This window comes from Sinocyclocheilus rhinocerous, unplaced genomic scaffold (assembly GCF_001515625.1).
Source record: "Sinocyclocheilus rhinocerous isolate Xijiao unplaced genomic scaffold, SAMN03320098_v1.1 scaffold1347, whole genome shotgun sequence".
Taxonomy (NCBI): domain Eukaryota; kingdom Metazoa; phylum Chordata; class Actinopteri; order Cypriniformes; family Cyprinidae; genus Sinocyclocheilus; species Sinocyclocheilus rhinocerous.
In genome coordinates, this window is record NW_015647043.1 from 140,232 (window position 1) to 166,016 (window position 25,785).

The 25,785-nt window shown below is 37.2% G+C and overlaps 1 protein-coding gene across 1 annotated transcript in view; it reads left to right on the forward strand.

Moving 5' to 3' along the window:
• The window catches only part of LOC107708568 (cadherin-8-like), a 96,888-nt gene that overhangs the window by 20,750 nt on the left and 50,353 nt on the right, over positions 1-25,785 (forward strand). The window contains exon 2 of the mRNA XM_016512829.1: positions 21,705-21,999. Coding sequence (XP_016368315.1) covers positions 21,705-21,999 — 295 coding nt within the window. The remainder of the gene's footprint in view (positions 1-21,704; positions 22,000-25,785) is intronic.

The following is a 25,785-nucleotide window of genomic DNA, read 5'->3' on the forward strand; positions in this document are numbered from 1 at the left end:
AGTACATCTGGTGTTATGGGAAGTGTTCCCGGTTCTGGTTGTCCTAATTAATGCAGTCTAAAAATCCTTTAACGGATTTGAATATTAGAAATGTGTTAGTGTGTTATGTGTAAGCCAGGTTAAAGAGATGGGTCTTTAATCTAGATTTAAACTGACAGAGTGTGTCTGCCTCCCAAACAATGTTAGGTAGGTTATTCCAGAGTTTGGGCGCTAAATAGGAGAAGGATCTGCCGCCCGCAGTTGATTTTGATATTCTAGGTATTATCAAATTGCCAGAGTTTTGAGAACGCAGTGGACGTGGAGGACTATAATGCAATAAGAGCTCGTTCAAATACTGAGGTGCTCTCTGACAGTAACCTGTCAGAGAGTGACATTTGTGTCTCATTCACAAAGCTAAAATCAGACCATTCTGTTTTTGCTTCAAATTTTGAAATTATACAATCCAAATAACATGTATTTAACATCTTTTTTGTATAGTAATTCAAATGCACTGGTTGCCTCTGATTTTAAAGAGAGCACAGGCAAAGCCTTTGTTTATATGAAGAGATTTATTTTAGTTGTATCATTTTTTTATTTGAGTTGGGATTTGTTTTAAAATTTCAAGTTAGTTTTATTATTTAACATTTAAATTTCACAAAGAAATATGCAGCATTTTGTCTGAGAAATAATAAAAGGACACCTCTTCATTTATAATTTGTCTTAAATCTCATTTTGTAAAAAAATAAAAAATAAATCGTAAGAAAATTGAATCGTGTAATCTGTATCGTGAATTTTATCACACCATAAGTTTAGTGAATCGTTACATCCCTATATGCTACTAGTTTTTGCTGATCATGCTGATTTGTCCACAGTAAAGTTCAGCCGATGTCTTTTTTTTATTCGGGCTAGTTAAATTCATTTTGGGCTACCAAAACCTGAAAATGCCTGCCCGAAGAGGGATTTTGAAATTTTGCGAGCCCTGCTAACAAATGTGTTTGTTGAAATCTCATTTTTGATCATAAAGAAGCACAGTGATGATTTTAATTAAATATTTGTTGGAATGAGCTGAATGAATCTGAATGCAACTGGAACTTACCTTTAGACAGAATGACGCAAATGTATAGGTGAATTTGAGTTAATACTAATCAGAATATGTAACAAATGTGGATATGTTATCGCATGCGATTATACTTTCCTAAACAGTCTAAACCTTCACTGAAAAAGTACAATAACATTCAAAGGTATTTTATATATTTTTTTATATTTTTGAATATCTCTTATGTTCACCAAGGCTGCATTTATTTAACCAAAACTGTAAATATTGTAATGTTGTAACACCTAACTTTTTGATGCTACATAAAGATTGAGGGACCACAGAGACTGATTCATTTCAGTGAGCCATGTGTATTAAAGACATACTGTGAGCCACACATTCATATCAACAAGTCCAAACATTAGCATATAGAGTCTTCCAGAGTTGAGGAAACATCAATTAAGTCCACCAAGTCCATCAGTTCATAGATATGACCATAAGTAGCATTTTGTCACAGTGAAATCAGTCTTTAAAGTGGAAAATATGAGACCAGCAGTCCTTAAATGAAGCAAGGAAGAATCGGAACCAGCAAACAATTCATCCGTTTGTTGATCATAGAATAAGATGAGTAGATGTTTGGATGAAGACAATTAGCCCCTTTTTGTCTAGGTCCTGTTTATATCTGTGCTGTTTCCTCTCTCATACAAGAACCCTCTGCATTTAAACAAACATACAATCAACACGTGTTTAGTATTAACCCCTAACAGAAAGCATATTTACAAACTCTACATACATACAAAACAATGCCTTACTTACATTTGAGAGCAAGAACAAATTGTTCCTCAAATCAGGGCACCAACAAAGGACAGCAAAGGTGAAGACATTCCATGTGCTTAGCACACCACTTCCTGCCTAATGCTACTTCTTTACCCCCTTTTAGGCAAATGAGCAACTCAGAATACAGAGCGCCCCCTAATGATTGGTATAGCTATAACATGCAAAGAACTACTGGGAACAAATGTGACAGTAAAACTGTTACAATGTTATATTTTGAATTAGAATTAAAATTAATGGTTAATCTGAATTTACAGCAGCCATTGCTTCAGTCTTCAGTGTCACGTAATCCTTTTTTTTCAGGGCCAATTTATATAGCCTGGGTTCAGTTTGTTTACATATATTTTGTGTGTTTTATACATATTTTAAATGTTTGTACATTAAAAACAAGTCAAGTTTGATCTGTTACAGCCTATTATTGTCTGCCAAAATGCTATTTTTATCTACTAAAATTATATTCAAGTCCTGTCAGAATTAGGGTGACCAGACGTCCCGTTTTTCCCGGGACAGTCCCGTATTTCAGCTCTATTTTTATTGTCCCGACTTATTTTGAAAAAATCTAAAATTATTTTGTCCCGTATTTCACAATTTCTTTAAGACTGGGTGATCAGAGCGAGTAGTAGAAATGTTCTGTCACACGAGAACAGACTATTCAAAAGTAACTAAGCTTGTCGTAGAACGAAATTACCATCCAATCACAATTTGTTATCGATTAACTTGCAGTAATGAAGTCGGGATAGGCGGAATCACGCTGAATGACACACAACAGAAACGCTCTCTCGGCGTTTATCCCGCGCGATCACAGTTCTGCGATCAGTTCTCCTTGTGCCTTAATTGTCAAATACACACAACTGTCAAAATGTCCATCGTGTGGAGTATCTCACGTAAATACAGTCGGTTATGGCTTAAGTGAACGTAAACAGGTGGGTGAAAATCGGATATGTGTCAGTATATTACATTCATTCGGTCTTAAAGGGACAGCAGCCTAATTAAATACCTGTCTGTCTCATTAATGTTAATCAAACAACAAAATATGTTAAATAAATATACATGTTAAACCTACTGTATTAGAAAAACGAGTTTATTTTATATTTAATTTGTATCTATTGCATTTGTCTTATGGTTTGTAATTTGCTTCTTAATTTTTATATTAAAAAAAATAACTATGTACGTGTGTGTGTATACAATTTCCCATATCGTGATCATATATCAGGCCCTCCAAGCCAAACCCACATTCCCACCCCCCCCAACTTGTCTCATCCCGTATTGAACCATGATAAATCTGGTCACCCCCAATGGACTATAATTAATGATTAGCACTTGAAGAGAATTTTAAGAGGCTTTTTCATTGAGTCAAAAAATATGACAAAAAAATTATAATAATAATAAAGAACACTGGTTATAGCTCTGCTTTAATTCAATGATAATGTTCTTTTTTTTCGTCCAGTTCTGGTGAATTATAACTGACCATAAGAAAGCCAAATTTGCTTACTTGCTGAGAGACTTGATGCAAGAGCACGTGGTTTAGTTTAAGTTCTGGCAGCTAGGCTAATTTCTCCATCATTTTGGATTGCAATTATTCAATCCTGATTACTTAAACACTTGATTATAATTATTTAAACCTTCTAATTGCTCACTGGTATAGTCATTGTGGGCTGCTAAGTCATCATCCAGTGAGTCAGTGGATGCTTGGCAGGGCTAAGCAGCTCGCTTCTGCAGACGGCACCCTGCATCAGGGGAACTGCAGGCAGAAGGGCTTATCCCAGGCTCCCTCAACCCATGAAAGCCTAGGAGCCAAACTGGGAGGATAGAGTAATCTTGTCGAGAATGGATGTCGCTATTGTGCTTTTTGATGTGTAGTTAACTGGGAGCAAATGTGGGAGCAGGCGAGGTGTAGACAATGGAGGAAAGGCCTATTTTGAGATCTTTAAGAACAGCCACCATTCACTGCTGCCTTCTGCCCGAGCTCCAAAATAACAACAAAAGAGGAAGTAAACCCCTGCTTCCGGTGCTTTCTAGCATTGTGGCACCTCATGTTGTTGGTGTCTGTTGCTGCTTGGCAGCCATTTTGAGAAGAACAACAAGTAACCATGGTAAATCGATTGCCCCGGTTGTCTCAGTGACACACCTGCAAGATTGTCTGAGAGCCAGCGAAGTGTGCCAATGACCTTTATTGCAAATGAGCTAGTTTTGTTTAATAATGCTGCTTGAGAGAGTAAGAATAAAATAGAATAACTCAGAGAGAGAGAGAGAGAGAGCAAAGCCTTGTGTGACGCTCTTGTGCACGTGAATCAATAATCAGCATTCGAGCATGTGATGCATTGTTTCATGCCATTGTGATTCTGTGTAAATACATTTAGGCCATCGTTGTGCAGCATTAGAAAGTCTGCATAAACACACAGTATATTTGGCTGCTTTGATGCGGGTTGTATATGTAGATCAATGCTTCTCAACCGGGGGTCGGGGCCCACTAGGAGGCCTCAGCAAGCCTTCCAAGATGAGTTTAAACACTAAAAAAAATCTAGTGTAGAACCACTAAAAAAAAATCTAGTGTAGAAACAATTTTCATTGATTATTTATATAATCATATATATGAGGAATCAGCAAGTAACACATTGAATTAAACATGAATGTTTTAATGAAAAAAGAAGAAATTAAATGTTTTCATGTAGAAGCTACTCTTTAACTACTCTTAGATTATTTTAAATAATATGTAACTGTGAAAAACGTTATTTATTTTTTATTTTATTTTATTTTATTTTTTTTTTTATTACAGTGAATGATTTTAAATGAGACCTGGAAAAAAAGGTAAATTAAAAGTTCCAAAACACCAATTTTAAATTAATACACATTTCACTTTTTCTGCCAAGCTCTAAAATATTTTATTAGATGAAAATAAATTAGATTAGAAAAAAATATTATTTAAAAAAGAAAAACATATTGTTAATCCTTATCCATAAATATAAACCACGAACAACTGGAAGGGTCCTACAAATTGATTGGTTAAAAAGATTGTTCACCCTGTAAAACATTCAGCTCTTAAAATTCCTGAAATTTAACTATTTTAATGTTGTTAATCATGGTTATTTTTAGTTACTTATTTTAGTTTTTTTTTTTTTTTACAGAAATTAGAAGCATCCATAAAATAAAATAAGTTTTGAAAATAAAACTAGGTCTAGGGGCCCATATATTGTGGTGGGCAATGGAGGACCTTGGATTCAAAAAGGCTGAGAACCATTTATGCAATTTCTGGGCAAATTTTACAGTAAAATAGTGTCATAACGCTGCATTGAAGCAGTCTGTAGGCCATTATACACATATACTCACGCTCGCTCACCCACATATCAGTTGCAAATGACTTTTCTCACATCTTCATCTCGACAATGTCCCAACATGATCTATTCTAGTCCAGACATCCTAAAAATGCTGATTATATCTAACAAAATGAAGCAAATCTCGTCACAGGCCCTGTTGTGATAGTACAAGGTTTTAACATGCTAATGCGCTGGGTGGGTTTTGCAGACAACATTTAATCTAATTTCAATTCCTCCTTTCCTCTTCTTGGCATTGAGGGGTTGCATGAAAAATTCAAGCCGTTATAATATGAGATCCAGATGAATCATGAATCCTTAATGGCTATCAGGCCTGTATAGGCCGGCCTCTGGAATTACACTCAAAGAATGATGACTTTCTTTGTACTGGGCCAGTTGCCTGTGTCTTTTTTGTATATATATATATATGTGTGTGTGTGTGTGTGTGTGTGTGTGTGTGAGTGTGAGTGTGAGTGTGAGGAGTATTGCAGTGTGAGGAACAGAACAAGAGCCTGAGTGATGCTTCTCATACAGGCATGAGCTTACACCTTCATGGTACAGAGATGAAGGAAAAAGAGACAGAACAAGTGTGAAAAGGATTGGAGACATGCTACTCCACACATATCGGTTTGTGTCTTAAAGTTTATTAGCTTGTGCTGATGGAGTGGACATGTATGATGGTGTGAAAAGGAAAGGAAATAAATAAAGGAAATACACTCTCTCTCTCACCTCCTACACTAATGTGTCAAAAAAGAGAGATGTCTAAATCATTAGTATCTATAATTACTATTATTTAAGGCTTTCTAAGAATCACATTTGCAATTGAGCTGCCAAATTGATTGGTTGCAACATGTAACAAAAACGGTTTTCTGCAAGAACACACACACACAGGGTGTTGAGACACATTGTGTTATTTCTCCAGATGGTGTATGATTTCCTCAAAGTGCTAGAGAGCTATCGGCATTTTCAAACTGATATTGGATATCTGTTGTGTGTCCTTGCTACAGGAAATTCATATGTGTTCAGAGTGAACATTGACTGCCTTTCTTTTTTATTATAGCACGCTCTCAGGCAAAAACAAACACATACGTAAAGCCTGACGTGCAATCACACAGGAACATGAACACATAAGCGGAGACAGACGGCGCACCGGAAATTCTTGGCCAATAACAGATCCGTCATGTCATGCCAAATATTACAGGTGCGCACATTACAAATGCAAGGTCACTGCCGTGCTGCCACTGTGTATTTTTATCCACGTGGAGGAAGCTGAAAACATGTCAGGTAGCTTTTCTCGTGCTCGCCTAGCTTATGGCTCACTATTTTCACGGATCCTGGTACGAAGCACACTTAGTCAAAGGGGATGACCAGGCTAGCCAATTGCACTCCTGCAGATCGATGCAATCTCACATTGCCATGTTTCAGCCCATTTGTCTGTGTCTCCAAGATACTTTTAGAAACGTTCCAGGGCATGTTTCTTCAGTTCAAGAAGGCATTCCGGTGTCAGTGTGCTGTTGTTTTTCCTCCAGACTGCAGTCAAACGGTAATGCAACTTTTGCTTATCACATGGTTGTGGACATGTGCGGCGTCTGCTGCCAGAAATCTATCTCCAAGACGGCCCGCCCATGCACATGACCTTTTTCTTTTGTTAACGCGTAGTGTTTTCATAAATTCTGTGCTGATATCGCGGGCCTGATAATTACTACGCTCCTGCACACTCGGCCTCTTTATTAGTTTCCTGACAATGGGCTGTCTCGTCAGCTACACCGCTGCAGGGCCAAGAAAACTTACTCCCCCTTGCCTCTCTTGTTCGTGACCTGAAATGAATCAGATGCTCGCTGACGCCCCCCTGACATCTGAATATTGGTAATAAAGCTAAGAACACGTTATTTAAATTCAATCAGAGAGCTTAGTTTGAAAAAACATAATCTTTTTAAGTAAGAGCAGACATTGGGTCATATTCACTTACCATGCATATACACATATTTGTGTGTAAAACTTGTGTGTGTGGGAATGTTTTTATGTTTTTAATTATTATTCATCAGAGCTCACACTTAAATGTATTCTAAAGTTTAGGATTACATTTGGAACCAAATGAAACCTCATTCACACAAAACCCTGGTGACCTTATAGACATGGAAATGTATCATACACACACACACACACACACACACATACATATATATATATATATATATATATATATACTTAAAAAAAAAATAAACATCTTACTGACCCCAAACTTTCGAATGGTTGCGTATAGTTAAAAAATGTATAAATACTGTAAGTGTTTTAGTGTAGAGTAATACAAATGATCTGCATGATATTTGTATCTAGGCCTCTATTAAAAGGTATTTATGATGTTTGACTACCTGTGGGCACAAGCTCCAATTAATTCAGAGGTATAAACTTTTGAACAAGGAAAATATACAAATGTACCTCTTAAATTCCATGCAAAAGTTTATAAGAACTTAACATATGTAATTTTTAACGAATGAGATACATGTATGTCCTCAGAATTTGTATGATTTGTTCATGCGTTATGAAGAAATAAAGTAGCTCTGAATGTCCATGCTTGTTCTACTTTTCATTCACAAATTTTCAATTTTCACCAAAAAAAATTTATTCATTTATTTTCCTAAATAAAATGTGAAATATCTCTTAGCAGAATGTAAAACTATGTTGTTTAATGAATGAAGGGGATGCATTTTTGTTTAGAAGCATTTTGTTTGCATAGAAAAATGTTTCTCTCTTATCCTTTGTGTCATTATGGGACACCACTGCAGCATCACTCTATCTGTCCTTGCCTAGGCTTGAATCCGTAATAAGCCCATCAGGTGAATATGATGGCGAAATGACAGGGAGGAAAAGGAGATTACAGTGTTGATGCTAAGGCTGTAGGAAGGGCCTGTACACATGTTATTGAATTTTTTGGGATCCCTTGCCAGTAGTTTTGTCCTTGTCAATACAGATCACACTCTGTAGGTCAGACTCTGGGGAATAGGTCACTGAGGTTTGATCTGAAAGAACTGAGGCTAGGAAAGCAGAGAGGGAGAGATATACAGTCATATTATTTTACTGCTCCACTCAATATATTATATAGCCGCTCTTTATAACGGAAAGCTAACTTTTATGTTATCATATTTGTGAGTGGCAGCAGTGCTTGGTGATAAGGGCACATCCTGTGTGCGGGAGTGCAATCTGAACCTGAAGGGGTGGATGGTGATGGGAACTAACTACTTACGAGTGAGAGGGGCTGGGCTGGATGTGTCTGTTAGGGAACATAATTACTACTAATGACCATTAGGAGTTCAGTTTTCACCCTCCAGGGATTGGTGAAAGGGCTTTCGCCTTATCAGTTGATTAGTGCAAATCGTGGAGGCCGGATCCAGCATGTTAAGTAAACGTGACTGAGAAGTGTAGCATTATCTGGGGAAGACTAATGGAGCAGCGCAGAGTTCATCCTGAGCTAATGTGAGCCGCATATACGGAACCACTTACAGAAATCAGATAATAATATCAAAAATTGAGCCACCTCCCCATCCCACCCCAAACACCACACACATCTCTTTCCACATACTGCTTTTCCACTAGTCTTGTTTATTTGCATATGTAAGTGAACCCTATATATGGATCTTTCTTCTTGGATTTGGCCTCTTGCGAAGGAAAATGCAGCCAAGGCAATTAGTTGTTGACGGAGCAGTATCGCTGAAATGATCGCATGAGGTGCAAACAGGGCCACGTTTGATGTGTTCAGATTAATCCATAATTGGACAAGGGCTGGGAGGGATAAGACCATGTCATACACGCCTGGACATGTTCTCTCGCCTCTGGTATGCTAATGGAATAGGTTTAGCATAAACCATATAATCGTGTTTACTGGGTAAACTCACATTCAATTTCTGGCCGAGCGGAATGATGGAGATTGAGAGATGAAAATGGGTGGGCGATAAATAATCTTGAACGTCACATGCACCGCAGGTAACTTATGAGACATTTATTGATGATTCAATATTTGTACTCATCAATGCTTATTTATGATTTATTACTTCTTTAAAAAAAGACAAGGCAATAATCAGCGATTGCCATATAAACCAAGCTGTGAGATCCTGTTGAACAAACATTGTATATTAGTCGAGAGTCCTCGTTAAACAAATGTCTCAGATTGGCTCATAGATATACACAAACCCCATAATTACTCATGGAAAAGACAGATTGAAGCAGACCCATATGATGATGATGTATCTCCTGCTGTACATGTGCGAATAATAAACCAGCAGATGTATTGTAAATATGTAGCCTTGTACTGAATGAAAAGACAGCAGGCGGTTTATTGCACTACATCTTTATGTCTGTGCTCTCAACCATGCGTTGGATGCAAACATGCCAGAAAATGTTAAAATGAATGCCACTGTAGTACTTCAGATATGTCGGGAATGCTATTTGGAATTAGTCTTTTGGAGTACAGCCTCATCATCATCAAGTAATACAGACGGTGTTTTGAGTTATGAGGTAATCTGCACAGTGATCCTTCAACATGTACATGACATTACATTCATCACTGACTTTGCCCCTTCTGGACTAGGAAATCATGTGGATCATGCTCAAATCATAAATGGAAAGCATAAAGAAATGGAACACAAACTAGGTGTGGTATAAATATATCATAACCTCTTGTTTTAAATGGGATCTGAGAAAGTAAGGGAATAATTTGCCCAAAAATAAAAATTTGCAGAACATTTTATCACCCTCAGACCATCCAAGATGTCAATGAGTTTGTTCATTCATCAGAACATAGTTAGAGAAATGTAGCATCATATCACTTGCCCACCAGTGGATTCTCAGCAGTGACTGGGTACTGTACAAAAACATCACAATAATCTACAAGTAACATCATTTAATGTCTTTTAAATGAAAAACTGCATGTTTGTAATAAACAAATTCATCATTCAAGCATTTTAACTCTAGACCATTGCTTCTGGCCAAAATATGAGGCATTAATACAATAATAATGCTTCCTCTAGTGGAAAAAGTCCAACCCCTGTTGTCATCTTTCAGGGTATGGATTTGTGTTTATTGTTTTGTTTTTTTAATCAACTGTTTATTCTTTCATTCTGATAGCACCAATTCATTTAAGGGGATAGTTCACTCAAATTAATATTATGTCATCATTTACTCACCCTCATGCTATGAAAAAATTCATAAGTGAGGGTAAGTAAATGATACCAGAATTTTCATAATGAGCGGAAGTATTCCTTTATATGAGTCTATGTCTCGCTGTCCTGTAGACCTCTACCCCCTACAAATGGCCCTCGCTGATCTTATTTGGAATCCCAACCTTGCTATATGATATTTCCTTTGAGACAGTCTCAAGTGAAAAAAATATTTCCTCAGAATATGAATTGCCCTCTCTCTCTTTCTTCCATTTTTTCTTTTTTTATCTTCCTGAGTTGGAAAGTCCCCCAAATGTAGAAAGAAAATAAGAGGGGAAGAAAGAGAAGAAAAATAAATAAAAGTTGTGTTGCAGCATTTTTGCCTGTGCAGTGGAATCCCTTTAAGGGATTTCATTTTTCTTCATCTCCCTGGGACCACACGACCTTTAAACAGAGCCACGCGCTGAAAGAAGAACACAATTATAAGTCCGATAGTCTTGTACAGTAAATGTAAACAGATAGCAGCCTGCCTCTCTGCCCTCCTCTGTCTCCCAAAAGGCAAGTAATGAGGTAGAATAGATGTAATCGTCTTGAGCAGCGGCTTTTTACCTCAGTGCTTCTTTTTTTCCCAAATCGAAAAGTATTGGCTGGTCTACAACTGCGAGGCAGAGAGATGGACTTAAAAAAATGTATGGGAGCCCTGAGATTTCACCAAAAGCATTAAAGTGATTTGTAAACAGTATAATATATGACTGCTTATAAATGGTGGTGCCATTTTTTTCATCCTAACAAAGGGGAAATATCTTCATTTCCATACAATGGAGCTGTTTTGTTGCCAGCTTGATTTTAGGGTGTTTTTTAAGTGCCAGGCTCAAAGGGGGAGATAAACAAACACAGTCCCCCCAGATATCTATGCAAGAGAAAAATTGTGGCAAACTTTGATTTGACGTCTTGTGTTAAATGAGCAATTCTGGAATTCTCGAGGCAAGAGTTTTTTTTTCCCCAATTAATTTTTTTCACAAAATATTTTGAGTTGCGTATTGTCTTGGGGGCAACGTTTGCCTTTTTGTGTGTGCTTTTCAAAGCTTCTGGTGAACAGAAACACTTGTGATGTGCTTATAGTACTATTTTAGGCAGCAATTTTAAATGCATTATTGATCTTCTGTGTTATTAATAGCATACAGTATTGAGATTTTTGCTCCTTCACCTCATTTCTCTCACAAACTGGCTCGCAACTTCAAAATGCAATTTGTTAGAGTGCATTTTGAACAGACTCGAGTCCTTTTTCTATGAGCTCTCGGACTGATGTATCTCAGTGGTTTGGCATCAGGTTTATGCATTAACAGACTGTCCTTTCCCCTACTTTTTTTTCCAGGTCTTATTTTGTGTTGCATTAAACCACAGCATGGTTCATTTTAAAGTCACCTTGAATTCAAAATTCTTTTTTTTTTTTTTTTATGAAATATAGTTATACTTAAATCAAAATAACTGTCTCTCCCTTGCAACCACATCTCTTATCTGACACTGATGACGTGTGCATTGGCGCGAGGGCTAGACAGTAATTTCTCTTCTCCAGAAACCTGTCACTCACATGACAGTGCAGCAATTAGGAAATGACAACGATCAAATCAACTCTCGATGGACAAAATCAAGTCCCATCCTGCATTTTTTCTCATTGGAGATCTCGTTCACTCAGATATACATCATAATAGGGAAGAAAAGATGGTTGCATTTTCTGTTTCATGCCAAATTTAAAGCCTGGCTTGCTAAATCTAGAAACCCCATAAATGGATACTCAACATGAGCGCCTGTCCTACAGAGCCTTGCACTTACTCCCTGTATTTTTTTCTTTGCATGACATGCCATAGATGTCTTGACTGTCAGCTCAGAGTCAACACCTTCCACTTCATAGATTTCACATTGTCTATGCATCACTAAGCGAGTGGAGGATTGCAAGATGGCGAGAATAAGAGATAAGTTAACCCCCCTCCCAAAAAATCTGAAAAAAAAGCTGGTTGTGCATTCCAAATCCTTGCCCGAGGACAAATTTTACAGCATCAGTGTCACAACAGAAGGATTACTTGCTACGGAGTGTCTTCCCAATCTTTTTAGACAGTGAAGATAGACTCTGCCTGTGACTTCCCTTCACGGCTCCCTCGCTGATTTACGTTCGGTGGGGGTGGGCCATCTGGGATCATCACATTTACTGCTTGCCCAGGCTGGCCCCCACTAAATGACTAACTCCATGAGATTAAATTTGCATGCTAAAGGTCAGAGTAGTAGATCATGACTGCATATGGATAGAGAAATAAATTCTGGAACTTAAGTAAATGGATAAACTTGCTGCTCCAAGGGGTGTTTATAATGTTCTGTGTTTTAGCCACATTGAGAGTTCTGGTTTAAATCTATGAGGAGATGCCTATAGATAACTGGCACTTACACATTTTACTAGCTGTTTGTTTGTGTGTGTGTGTGTGTGTGTGTGTGTGTGTGTGTCTGTGTCTGTCTGTGGTCTAGGAGCAAGCTCCAGTCTTCATGCAAAGCACAGATGAACTTCTGTACATGTCATTCCAAGTGACCTGTTCATGCTTCATGTCCAATATTATCCCCAACACTTCTCTGAAAGTATAATGTGTTCTAACATTTGCCCTTGCAATTTTGCTCCCTATTTTCCATAATTTCCATTCAAGCAAAGAAAAGTGAAATTACTTCTAGATAATGATACGTTTAATAATTTTAAATGCTTGAACACACTTCACAGAAGTACAAATCAAATGTATGCTGAAGTCCATTAATACTAATCTTACTGCCAGATGACAGTCCATACGAGAATTACTGAAACAGTTTTTTTTTTGGATCGCCCTTGTTGTTCAGTCAAATGTTCCAAGACACCCATTTTGCTTCAGTACATGTCACCTTCTTTTTTCTTTCTTTCTTTTTTTTTTCTTGTGTTGTGTTGCTGGAAAAAGATTATAGGTTTGAGACCACTCCAATGGCGAGGTGGTTTGAGGTCTGTTTATTGACCCATTTTTCAAGACGGCTATCAGAGCTTTTCTAAGCTATTTTAATAAGGCTTGGTGACTGTGAATGTAAGTGTGCTGGGTTACAGTGACACTAATCAAAAAGCTTCACAGTATGAGTGACACAATCGAAGTGAACGCATACAGAGGGGAATTTGCGGACATCATGTTTTTCTGTAATTAAATATTTGTGGGAAAATGCATGTTATGATTTTTCTATTCCGAAAGAGAACAGAGACGAAAAGAGAAAAAAATAAGAGGGAAAAAATATGTAAAAACAGATCTGCATCATCCCTTGGGTACATTATTTTTCTTAGTGAGAGAGGACAAATGATGAGGAATGGGGCGCGAGAAAAAAAACGTCTCATGATATCGCTCATTTGCATTTTTTCATCCTTTCACAGCCTGACAGTAGATCAGTACCATAGAAGAGCCAGTATAAAGTTGTTTGTTATTTCTTTTTCGGGGCTATTACTCTCTCGTTCTCACTTTCTTAGTTGCTTTTCTATGTTCTCAGGTCACCGGATTAGTGCCCTGGTTCTGTGGATGGAAGCATTTTTCCTCATGTTGTGACTAAATTGTTATTGGGACCTGTAAGAGCACAGGCAGGAGCAGAGGGCAAAAGTGAGATTGATGAGTGTTTGGGCACTTTCCTTGAGACCCCTTCGCGTCTGGCAAGCACAAAGGCAGGCGAGTGTGACAGCCGGCATCCATCTCCCAGTCAGGGGCAACAGGAAGGGGGCACGCATACAGGGACACCCCCTACCGCCCTCCTTCCAGTTGGCCTCTATTTGCAAGAAGGGCCCCATGTGTTCAAGTGGCCTTCACTGTTAAGACCTTTGATAAGAGCAGGGTTTTTCAATACTGTTATATGTTCATTTTATCACTTTGTCATCTATCTATCTATCTATAACTTTGCTTATCTAATTAACCATTACATACATACATATAGGGGTGGGCGATATGACCAAAATCTCATATCACAATATGATACATTTTATTTCATGGTAACTATAAATTTTTGCTTTAAATAAGGTTTTATGATATCAAAACTTTTGATGCCATAGAAATTTCATAATTCTTGTCACCAGTGTCAATATCACAAAAAGAAAAAAAAAAAATCATACTAGCCTAAATAATAATAATAAAAAATAAATAAAAATAAATAAATAAATAAATATAAATAAAAGTCTAGCTAAGCAAAGATAAACTAACAAGCAATAGGACAAAAACAACTACAGTAAAACTAAATAAATAAATAAATAAATACATAAATAAGAAATGCTACATACATTGTATAAAGTAATCAAATGAATAAAAACACTGCATATCCATCACTGAGTAAATTAAATATATATTTAATTTAAGTTAGAAAGTTAGAAAAGTGATTTAGTCAAGAATAGTTAGAGATTTTCTTTCTTTTGTTTTTTGATTAACATGAATGACAGACAGCAGGCATTTTAGACTGCTGTCACTTTAAGAGCTTCCTGGATCCAATATGCTGTTACACATCTTTTTCTTTCTAAGTTATTTTGGTTTCACTTAAGACCTACTGTGTTTATGAGGATACTTGCAAAGATAAGTATTTTGACACAAGAGTGTGTGTAACCATTTAAGGCCTATAAAGCAGCAACAATGACTCTGTTCAATACTCCCGCGCTCTATGAGCACCATCTTCAGTGTGCGCACCTCTCTGACAGCGCTCAAAAACTCTCAGACAGCGTGTGCATATAGCGAATATAGCTTATTCGCTGCTGACTGAGTTTCAACATCATAAAATCAAGTTTTTAAATCACAATACTAAAAACGCGTGCAAACGATATGTTTTCATGACCACGTAGCACAACATTGTCACGTGAGCTTGTAACCACGATAGAGACGATAGTCCAAAATCTCTACCGGCTGAAAAACTTATACTGGTTAATTGTGTCTACTAGTATATCGCCCACCCCTACATACATCTTGCATTAGTTTCTAATTTATTTACATTTTAATTTGAATTACAATTCTGCGTCTTGTTGGCTACTCCATTCCAATTAATTTCAAATTCAGGAATTAAATTGTAACTGATAGAGGATTCTTTATTTAATTTGGAATACTGTACAACTGTGCTGATAGTCCATACCACTTGGAAGCTAAGAAATCAAACGAGTTGGCTTCACTGAAGAGAGGTTTAAATTCTTACAAGTACAGTCCAGTTTAAATCAGGAACCTTTCTTGATTAACTTATATCCTTCAGAAGAAGCAACACAGACTCAAATCCACCCTGCTGTTTTATTCCTGATATCTGGAGTTTTTAAATGGTCAGACTGACTTGTGTTCATGGTGCTTGGTCTAAAAGCAGGACAGCATTGATATACTTTCTTGATTAACTTATATCCTTCAGAAGAAGCAACACAGACTCAAATCCACCCTGCTGTTTTATTCCTGATATCTGGAGTTTTTAAATGGTCAGACTGACTTGTGTTCATGGTGCTTGGTCTAAAAGCAGGACAGCATTGAATGCTCCTCACAGTGGTGAGTGGATGACACATTGTTAGAGCGTTCAGTCAGAGCAGCCCATTCACCAATGCCGCTAATCTCACTATGCGTGTGTTCTGATGTAAATTGCAGGTAAGGGGGAAATGTTTCCGTCGGCTGATGTGCCTGCAGTGCAGCGTGAAATCTCTGTTGACACTACCGATGGGCATTTCAGACAGAGAATAAAAATGGATGCGTAATTTGACTGTGTTCATTTTGAAGGGTCCATTTTTATGTTTTTTGTGCCTTCTCTCCATCAACAAGCACTTTATTTTGTCAGCAGGTGCAGCTGAACTTCCATGAGCTTGCAGTTGTTACGTTTGGGAATTGTCTCTTCACAGTTGATGTAGATGTTAAACAGTCTCTTTATTTTTGCTTGGTTTTAATACATTTGAGGTCGTACCAATTTTCTGTTTAAAAACAGAAAATAATGATGGGTTCAAAAGTAATTCAAAAGACAGAGAAGACCTCTATATTTATCTTCCCAAAGAGAGAAGATGAAAGTAAAATAAATATCTGCTGTGGGAATTTATTTGCTGGGTAAACTGCTCATTTTGCCCTCGGCACACACCAAAAAAGAAATGCTAGAAATACAGGTGCTAAAACAGTGCAGCAAAACAATGATGTTGTGGGACCTGTGAAATTTGTAAGATGCTTTCATCACACAGTATGGCTTTCATGAAATGTACAGAACACCTTAAGGGGGGAAACAAGAAAGGATGCTCACCCTTTGTATTCCTGTGCATGAAACACTACCCCTTACCTCTTGCCTGCTGGTTTTCTGATCTTCAGACTTCGGAGCCGCATAGTCACTTATAAGCACACGCACACAAACAGACACATACACATTCGGTTTGCATGTAGTCTTCAGTCTGTGAGACAAAGGAACTGCTTGTTGCCGCGTCTAATCTGCCGTGATGTGACATGTTAAAACAGAGTTCTCTGTAATTCCACATTAGAACAGACAGCTAGCATAGATAGTGCTGCCTGAGAACTGAACCCCCCTCTGTCCCTGAAGCCTTTTGTGGGGACAGCCAAAATACACTTCAAAGAAAAGAACATGATAATTGCAGCTCCTATCAGTCCATTGGTCTCTGCCAAGGAGAGATGGATGAGTTATTTGCATGTCTAATGACACTGTATACCTTCATGGCCTTAGGGAACCACTTGAAAATAAAAATGAACATGACATAGTGGCATGTCATTTTCAGTTCAGTGTGATAAAGACTGAAAATTTATTATGTATATATAAATGCAGACACATGCATGCATATATTTAAGAAAAATGTGTTATGTTTATATATTAATTAAATATATATATAATATAAATGATATGAATATAAATATATACATGTAAATATTTTGTAATTATATTCTGTATGTGTGTGTCTTTATATATACATAATAAATATACACAGTTCACACATACAGGTGCATCTCAATAAATTAGAATGTCGTGGAAAAGTTCATTTATTTAAATGTGAGCCAAAATCATCACAATTAAAAGACAAAAGACTTAAACTACTTCAGTCTGTGTGCACTGAATTTATTTAATACACGAGTTTCACAATTTGAGTTGAATTACTGAAATAAATGAACTTTTCCACGACATTCTAATTTATTGAGATGCACCTGTATTTTCAGCAGTCATTACTCGTCTTCATTGTCACATGATCCTTCAGAAGTCATTCTGATATGCGGATTTTGATCAAACATCCATTTCTTTCACGAAAGAAAGAAAGAAAGAAAGAAAAATAAAGAAAGGAAGAAAGAAAGAACATCTTACTGACTCCTAACTTTTAAATGGTATAGTTATATAGTTGAGATTTTATTTTCATATTTCACTTATTTCATATTATTATTATTATTTGTTCCATTGTTAGTGGTTTCTAGATTGAAAGATTGTTGTATATCTGATTAGTTTTTAGCAGACCAGAAGTTCAGAGTCACAGCCAGTCTTAAACAGAACCAGTCCCGGCCCAGACCTGACGTGTTGCTTGTGATGGTGTTACTTGTGTTAAATCAATGCATGTTTTAACAGGAGAATCGGTAATCACATCCTGTAATAGTCCACAGTCCATTCAGCCACTCAGGAAATAAAGCAGCGGGTTTAAAAAAAATAAAAAAACGACTATGCTAAAATATGAAATTAGATTCTCAATCTGTATTATCTGGACAAAGATAAAGCTCTTTTGTAGCAGAGTTTTGTATCTGAATATGTAGTTGGATCTGCTTCATGAAAATCTATCTGTTTTTGATTTGATTACATTTGCTTTGTATAGCAATAACAATTGCTCTGTTTGGTTCCTTCTCAGCACAGTAGGAATAAATCAGGAGCACAGGAAGGCTAATCATGTACCTGGGAAGGTTACTGAGAAAGCCACTCCATTCAAGGCACCATGTGGTATTCATTAGTCAAGCATGCATCACATGCTTACTCTCGTTGTTTTTCATTAGGGCATTTATTATTTTCTCTGAAGGTTGGAATCCTGTTTTATTGAATACATACAAGTGTCAAATGTAGGGTGAGCTGGTAAAATAACAATCATTACTTTTATGTATAGCCTGTTCATTTTATCTCATACAAAATTCAATTGCACATTGTGTTTGGGGGAATCTCTTAAAGACAACATGTAAACAATATTTATTAGTAAGGGAGTAAAGGTGACATCCCATTTAATAAAACAATTCTCAGTGGGTGCTGAAATAATTTAACAAGAGGCTTATCAGGCAGCATGCAATCTTTTTATCATGAAGAAAGTATTTACATTTAAACTCGTTCATTATGCACATATACACATAGCTTATTTTCCATACAGCCCATATTCAATATTTGAAACAGAACATTATCTTATATGTAAGCAAGTGCTCATATATATAACATTGACTCATATATGAGAGTGTTCTGTTTCAATGTTCTGTTTCAAATATTGAATATGGGCTGTATGGAAAATAAGCTATGTGTATATGTGCATAATGAACGAGTTTAAATGTAAATACTTTCTTCATGATAAAAAGATTGCATGCTGCCTGATAAGCCTCTTGTTAAATTATTTCAGTACCCACTGAGAATTGTTTTATTAAATGCAAAGACACACAGCCAAATCTGAACCTACATCTCCCACATGAGCACCACATGCCAACCACAATGGCTACAACTTCATCTAGATGAGCAACATGAAAAGATAACATACTACGAAAGCCGTGTTAACTATGTTGCCTATATAACATTGACATGAATTATAGTGATGCTTCTGATGATGAGGAGGAGAAGTAAGTTAATGTCATTAGTGGCTGTTAAAATATAAATGGCATCGCTTCTGAAAGCCCTGGAATCCATTACAGGAATTTGCTCTTGCAACATGCATGATCACCATGAAACCTTTCAGCAGGCACCATGCTGAAACTACGGTGACCTTGAAGGCCTGCAGTAGCACATGGTCCAGTTCACTTAGTCCAAGCAGAGCACTATTCTTAAACAATGCCTAATTGACCGTTGAGATGGTCCTTGGGTTGACATTTTTGAAACGCGTGACACAACATCTCTGTAGGTGATGAGAATCTTCTCTTCTCTACTCACGTCCTCTCTGCCACTTGCCCTGACATGAGGCAAAATCATTAATTTGCAATGTTGGGCTGAACGCTGCACTTTAGTGTGCAGTCGGCAGGCGTAGAGGGATGGAGGGGTCCTCATTACGGAGCCGCTGATTGTTCCTCAGGCTACTATAAAGGTTCATCTCTAACAGCCACTGACATATTTTCTCCTGGACAATAAAAGCTGTACTCCGCAGCAGTGGTACAGCGAGAGACGGGTGTAAAACCCACTGTTGTTTCTGTTCAGCTCCAGTCGCGCAGCTCTGAATGCTAATCCACACCAGTGTGCTGGCAGATTTAAGACTGCCCAGGATTTTACATTTCCCACTGTTGCCGTTATTTTTTAGCTCCGTATTTCTCAGTGTCTTGTACTCAACATTTTTAATCAAATTTATTATGAAATCAACTTAACATTGTGATTTTGTTGTTTTCTTTGACCTTCTTTCTCCTTTGTACCTTCAGTGGAGTGATCATAGACTTTTTCCTTATTTGACAGTATTGAAACAAAACGGTCCAAAAAAAAAACTACCAGACCTCTTTCCATTATATGTGTGTTAAGAGAGTTGGGAAAATGCGGATGCCGTCAGATGTTAGAGCACTGGAGTTGCCCTGGCAACCCAGATAATGACAGACTGCCTCCCCTCCCCTCCGCAGCCACACTTTCAGTCGATTGTTTGCACATTTAGATTAAGCGATCGCTCGTCAGAATGAGACTGGTGTGAGCGCAAGCTTGAAATGTTGTCTGTACACATAGGGCATAGGGATGAACAAATGGTGGAAGTGAAGTTTTGCAGCTGTGACATTTTGTTCATATATTGTAGGAATCCATAATAATACATATTATTGCTCATTTTCTCGAATACATGAGAATCTCAGGAAAGAGAAAAAAAGTTTCCCATCAGAAAAAGCACATCATTAATTTGGGCTCATTTAGGGGTTTTCATAGAGCGAAGACTGTTGTGAAGCTGATGTGTTAATGAGATACATCTTTCATGTGGAATGATAGGACAATTAGGGGAACAAAAGTGCAAGGTGTGACAATTTAAGTGTGTGTGCTTTGTCAGTGTCTGGAAACGGCACCGCTGAGACAACATATGCATAAAACCATAGTTATAAAGCAATTGCTTTTTTTCTTGAAGTCCGCATTTCAAAGCTCACGCTGTCCTTGTTACTGCAGTCTCAAGTGTACTTCTACCTCACACCAGGCTGTATATATTACCACCTCAGGAAATGGAACTGAAGTTGCTGTACATGATGTAGCTACCGAACTGATGTGAGTTATGTAGGGATTTTTTTTTTAAATGCCATTTCAGAAATTGAAAAGTTCACAAGTTCTGTCAGAAAAAAAGCCTTTATTATTATTATTATTATTATTATTATTACAAAATAATAATAATAACAATAACAACAACAACAACAATAATAATAATAATAATAATAATAACAATTATTATTATTATTATAATTTTTTTAAAACAGTTCTGCATGACCATACATCCCTAATCCTACACAATACCCAAACTTAACAACTGCCATACTAACTATTAATAAGCAGCAAATTAGTAATATATTGAGGCAAACGTCGGAGTTAATGGTTTGTTAATGGTGATAATTGGACCTTAAAATAAAATGTGACCAAAAAGGGTTCAATGAATTTATTTGTATGGTCTATACAAAGACAAGTCTAAAAAAAAAACAAATAAATTAATAAATCTGAGAGAAGGCGTAGCTGTTTTGGGCCTCTTTCTCTTTTGTTTGGCAGATGTCTGTCTGTTTTCCCTCTCAGAAGCAGTCAAGGATAGTCTTGCCCTTTATTTATTTTCTTTCTTTTTTTTCTCCACACACAACCCAATTGCCTTCTCATTCTGGAGCTGTGGCCTGGTGACTGGTTTCAAGTTGGTAACAGGGCCCTGAGGCAGGTGTGAGCAGAACGCTTTGACCTCCACCCTCTACTAGCGATGTATGAAGAGGTGAATGACAGATAGATGAAATACACAACCCAAGCATTACCTTGAAATCCAGGACTTAGCCTGCTCTTTTCCCCTTTTTTGTCTGTGAGATTGAACAATTCAGCCGTCACAGTAAAACACTAGAATGTCGAAGAGACTATGTAGCTCTGCACTTGATGGTGGGCTTTAATTCTTTTACGTGATTGATTGCAGCTCGGTCCGGTGTGGATGCCATTGATCTGGTCATGCTCGAGTGGTCTTAGCTGCAACTGGAAGTAGCCTCAATCCCCCTCCTCTGTTTCTCTTTTTAGCTCCATACGGATTTGGACGTGGGGACTAAGAACATCAAGTATGTGCTGGCAGGGGAAGGGGCGGGCACCATCTTCGCCATCAGCGAGAGGACGGGGGACATTCACGCCATGAAAAGGCTAGACAGGGAGGAGAAGGCCGAGTACACGCTCACGGCACAGGTCATCGACAGAGACACCAACCAACCTCTGGAACCACCGTCAGAGTTCATCATCAAAGTGCAAGACATCAATGACAACCCCCCACAGTTCATTGAGGGGCCTTACAAAGGTTCAGTGCCAGAGATGTCCCAAGTGGGTGAGTGATCTCCTTTCATCATCTCCGGTTGTCTCAGCTTAACAATGACACGAGGCAGACAAAAGCTCTGACAAAATATACAAGTAATAGAGATATAAGAATAGACAAAGAAATAGGAGGTGACAGGAATTTCTCATTAGTATGTCTGGAGATTGATACAACAATGCACAACATGTATTCTGGTGTCCATAGTCATGTCACCTCAGAATCCAATGGACATAGTTCAGCATTAAAGCATGATGGGGGTCTGCCACTGAGATTGTCCAGTATGACCATAAAAAAAAAGCTTTTTGTTTTACAAGGCACATAATGTATTCATAAGTTCTCGAGCATTTGTAGCCATGCATTCTAATGAATGTCTCCTTAAATAGAGCTCATAGTTAGTTGACAAAGCCTGCTTGAGATTTCCCCGTACAATCCTGAGCCTGACCTTGAGATGGATTTTGAATACGAGTTAGTCGGTGAAGGGAATTTCATAATAGTGCCACTTAAGGGATTTTTTGTAACCCTCATGACATTCTGAATGCCCTGTTGTGCTGCAATGTAGTGAAATTCCCTTTTTTCAGGAAAGTATAAAGGAATATGTTGTGTGTTTTCAACTCTTGCGCTGGGGAATACAGTAGCTGTATGAAATGTCTAAACTCATGACTTGTTTTGTTTTTGCGGTTGATGGTTTATACACAACATGAAATAATGTAATGCAGAGAGGATAACTATGTTCATTAATATAGATTAAAGATGAGAGTACTCTGAGTTACAGGAAGTGCCATTAATAAAATGATCAATGTCCATTTGAGCAGTAAAACAGCATTAAATCTGCCCCGTGCTTCAAGTGTTTTTCAACTCCCGACACAAGGCTCACTTTTGAAGTGTAGAATGCAGTTGGGGGAATAGTGCTCTTCTCCAGGTACATTATAACCCAGTCATGTGTAACACAGAGCTTCCTTGTTTCCTTGGCTTCTTCATATGGGCATTTTCTCCTCAGCGTTTGTTCTTTGCCATATTTTTTGAGCACTTAGAGCATACGGAATTGGAGCTGTATGTGAGAGTCTTTCTTCTGCTTTCAGACTAATGCACTCAGTTGAAATCCTCAGTGTAGTTTTCCGAGGGGTTTGACAGTGAAGTTTGGGATACAGCAGACGGCGGGGGTGACGAGCACAGTGGTGGAGGAGGGCAGGATGGGGAATACGGCAAATGATGCCTGTTGACTTCTTTCACGATTGTTCTTTCCTTTTGTCACTGCTGATCAATTAAACATTAGCTGATGTTCTCTTGTTTGCTTGAAAGGCATTCTCAATGACTTGTTTTGGTCTTATAAAGTATTTATGTTGTGGGAGACACTCATAGAGAGAATCAAAAGCTCTTTGGCTGGGAGAGAAAAACAACAAACAGACAAATAAGGAAGCCTCTTTTATTTCCTGTCTCATGTACACAAATCAAAGAAGTTTACCTCTCATGCTGATGTCGCATGTTTTGTTTTCTAATAATGGCCTGACAATAAGTTTTGTGAGAAAGTTTGTTTGGGTTCTTAAAGTTCAGTTGAGAAACCCAACCAATTGGTTTTCATTTATTTGCGTTGTAGATTACATTAGGTTGTTGATTATGGAATTATAGTTAGTACAGGTATATAAACAGCTAGTTTATTACTTTGGTTAGCACCAGACACATTTATTTAACTCACTTTAAAACCCTCATTCGTCCCTCGGGTCATTTTGACCCAAAACTCATTTTTAAAGATTTTTTTTTAAATCGAACGTTGATCTTTATGGTATGAGACTTTGTTACATTTGTCACACTTGAACTGGGAATACATGAAAACAAATGTGAGTGAATTCGAGCAGTTTAAGTGGGTGCTATAAAAAAAGTATCAAAAGTGTCCCTCGCGGGTCATTTTGACCCACCACTGGAAAAGCATGGAATTTATGAAAAAAAAATGTTATTTAATTTTGTCACACTTGAGCATGGAGCACACACACAAAAAAATTTGAGTCGATTCTAGGATTCTATGTGGGTGTAATAAAAAAATTAGTATTACATTAATTTTGACCCGGCCATAGGAATGAATAGAATGTCCGAAAAAAACAGCATTTTTTTCATTTATTTGATTTTTTTGACTATACAAAATCTGACACAATCCAGAAAAGATGCATAACCAAACAAAGGGCTGAGACTGCAGAATGTCCTCAATGCACAAAAAACTCACATGTCCACACACACACACACAAACACACACTTGGCACACACACTCCCATTGAAACACATTATAGCTTGTATGATGTTTCTGCTGGGAAATGACTGTCATTTAGATTTTTTTTTTTTACTTAACAGTTAAATTTGAGTTAAATTTATCTTTTATATTTATGACATATTTATGAAACTGTATGAATATGCACATGTTTGGATTAAAATTCAGTATAATTATTTATTTATTTTTTTTTTTTTTTTACAAAATATATATAAGTTTTTAATGTTTTGATATATATCTGAAAGCCTTGAAATATATCTGAAAGCTTAATGAAGTCTCAAGTTGGTGTAGTTTTAAACATTTCACTTGTTTGGCTCATTTAAGAATCATAGGATTCTAGTGGCTGTAATCATAAAATGCAATTTTATGTATTTTTTCCCCACCAGATGGCATCAGAGACACTCAGTGACCTAGGTCCTGATGGATGATCATGTTTAAAGTATAAATATGCAGAAATTGTCTTTCTTTGTTTTGTTTTTTTTGTGAAAAAATGTATAAAATATGCTAATTTTCATAAAAAAAATATCCAGAATTTAATGTGAATAAAATAAAAATCACCCAAAAAAAAACCTACATAAAAAATTTTAAAAAATAAAATAAAATAGAAAAATGGACCAATATAAGCTTTCTGGACCAAAAATAAAATTTGTGTCATTTTTGGCCTTCGGGTCATTTTGACCCGTGAGGGACACTTTTGTTATAGGTTCGGGAGGGACAGATGAGTGTTAAAGTATTTGGCTATGACTGTATGTATGTTATAGTGTTGTCAAAAATGTAGATATTTCGATACATACCCAGTCTGAATATTTAGTTTCATGACTCAGTGCTCATTTTCCACGGTATCAATACACCGTTTCCAGTTTTCTCACTTTCGCTTCTGTCTGACAGTGAGTTTGACACACACAGTAGTGTGTGGCATTGTGATCATTTACACACGTACAGCTGTGAACTCCTTATCTGCATGTGCTGTTAGTTCATTGTGCATTTGGGAATGCAGTGTGCGCGAGTTATGTGTTTTTCACATTCACATCATTCCCAACATTTTTTGTAGACAGTGGTTCACAGTGTTGCACTAGATTTGTAATGAGAAACTTTAGTAAACCTGTTATCACAGAAACTTAAAATGTTTCCCACCACCAAAATAAAAGCTTGAAGGTTTAAAGGGATAGTTCACCCAAAAATGAAAATTCTGTCATTAATTACTCACCTTCATGTCGTTCCAAACCTGTAAGACCTTTGTTTATCTTCGGAACACAAGTTACAATATTTTTTATGAATTCTAGTGCTTTCTGACCCTAGAGAGCAATGCAGCTGAAATGTTCCCAGACCCAGAAACATAGTAAGCAGGGTTTGAAATTAACACCCGCCAACCCGCCTTTTCGTAAATTATGTTTACTAATTAATTTCTTGAGGAAGTTCATGTAAGCCAAATCTGCACAGATTTAGTGTAAATACTGAACTCGAGACTCATCATGATATATTAAATAAGCCTAATTGCGCATACTGTTTTTTTCTTTTTGAACATACCCAGCGATGTAGCT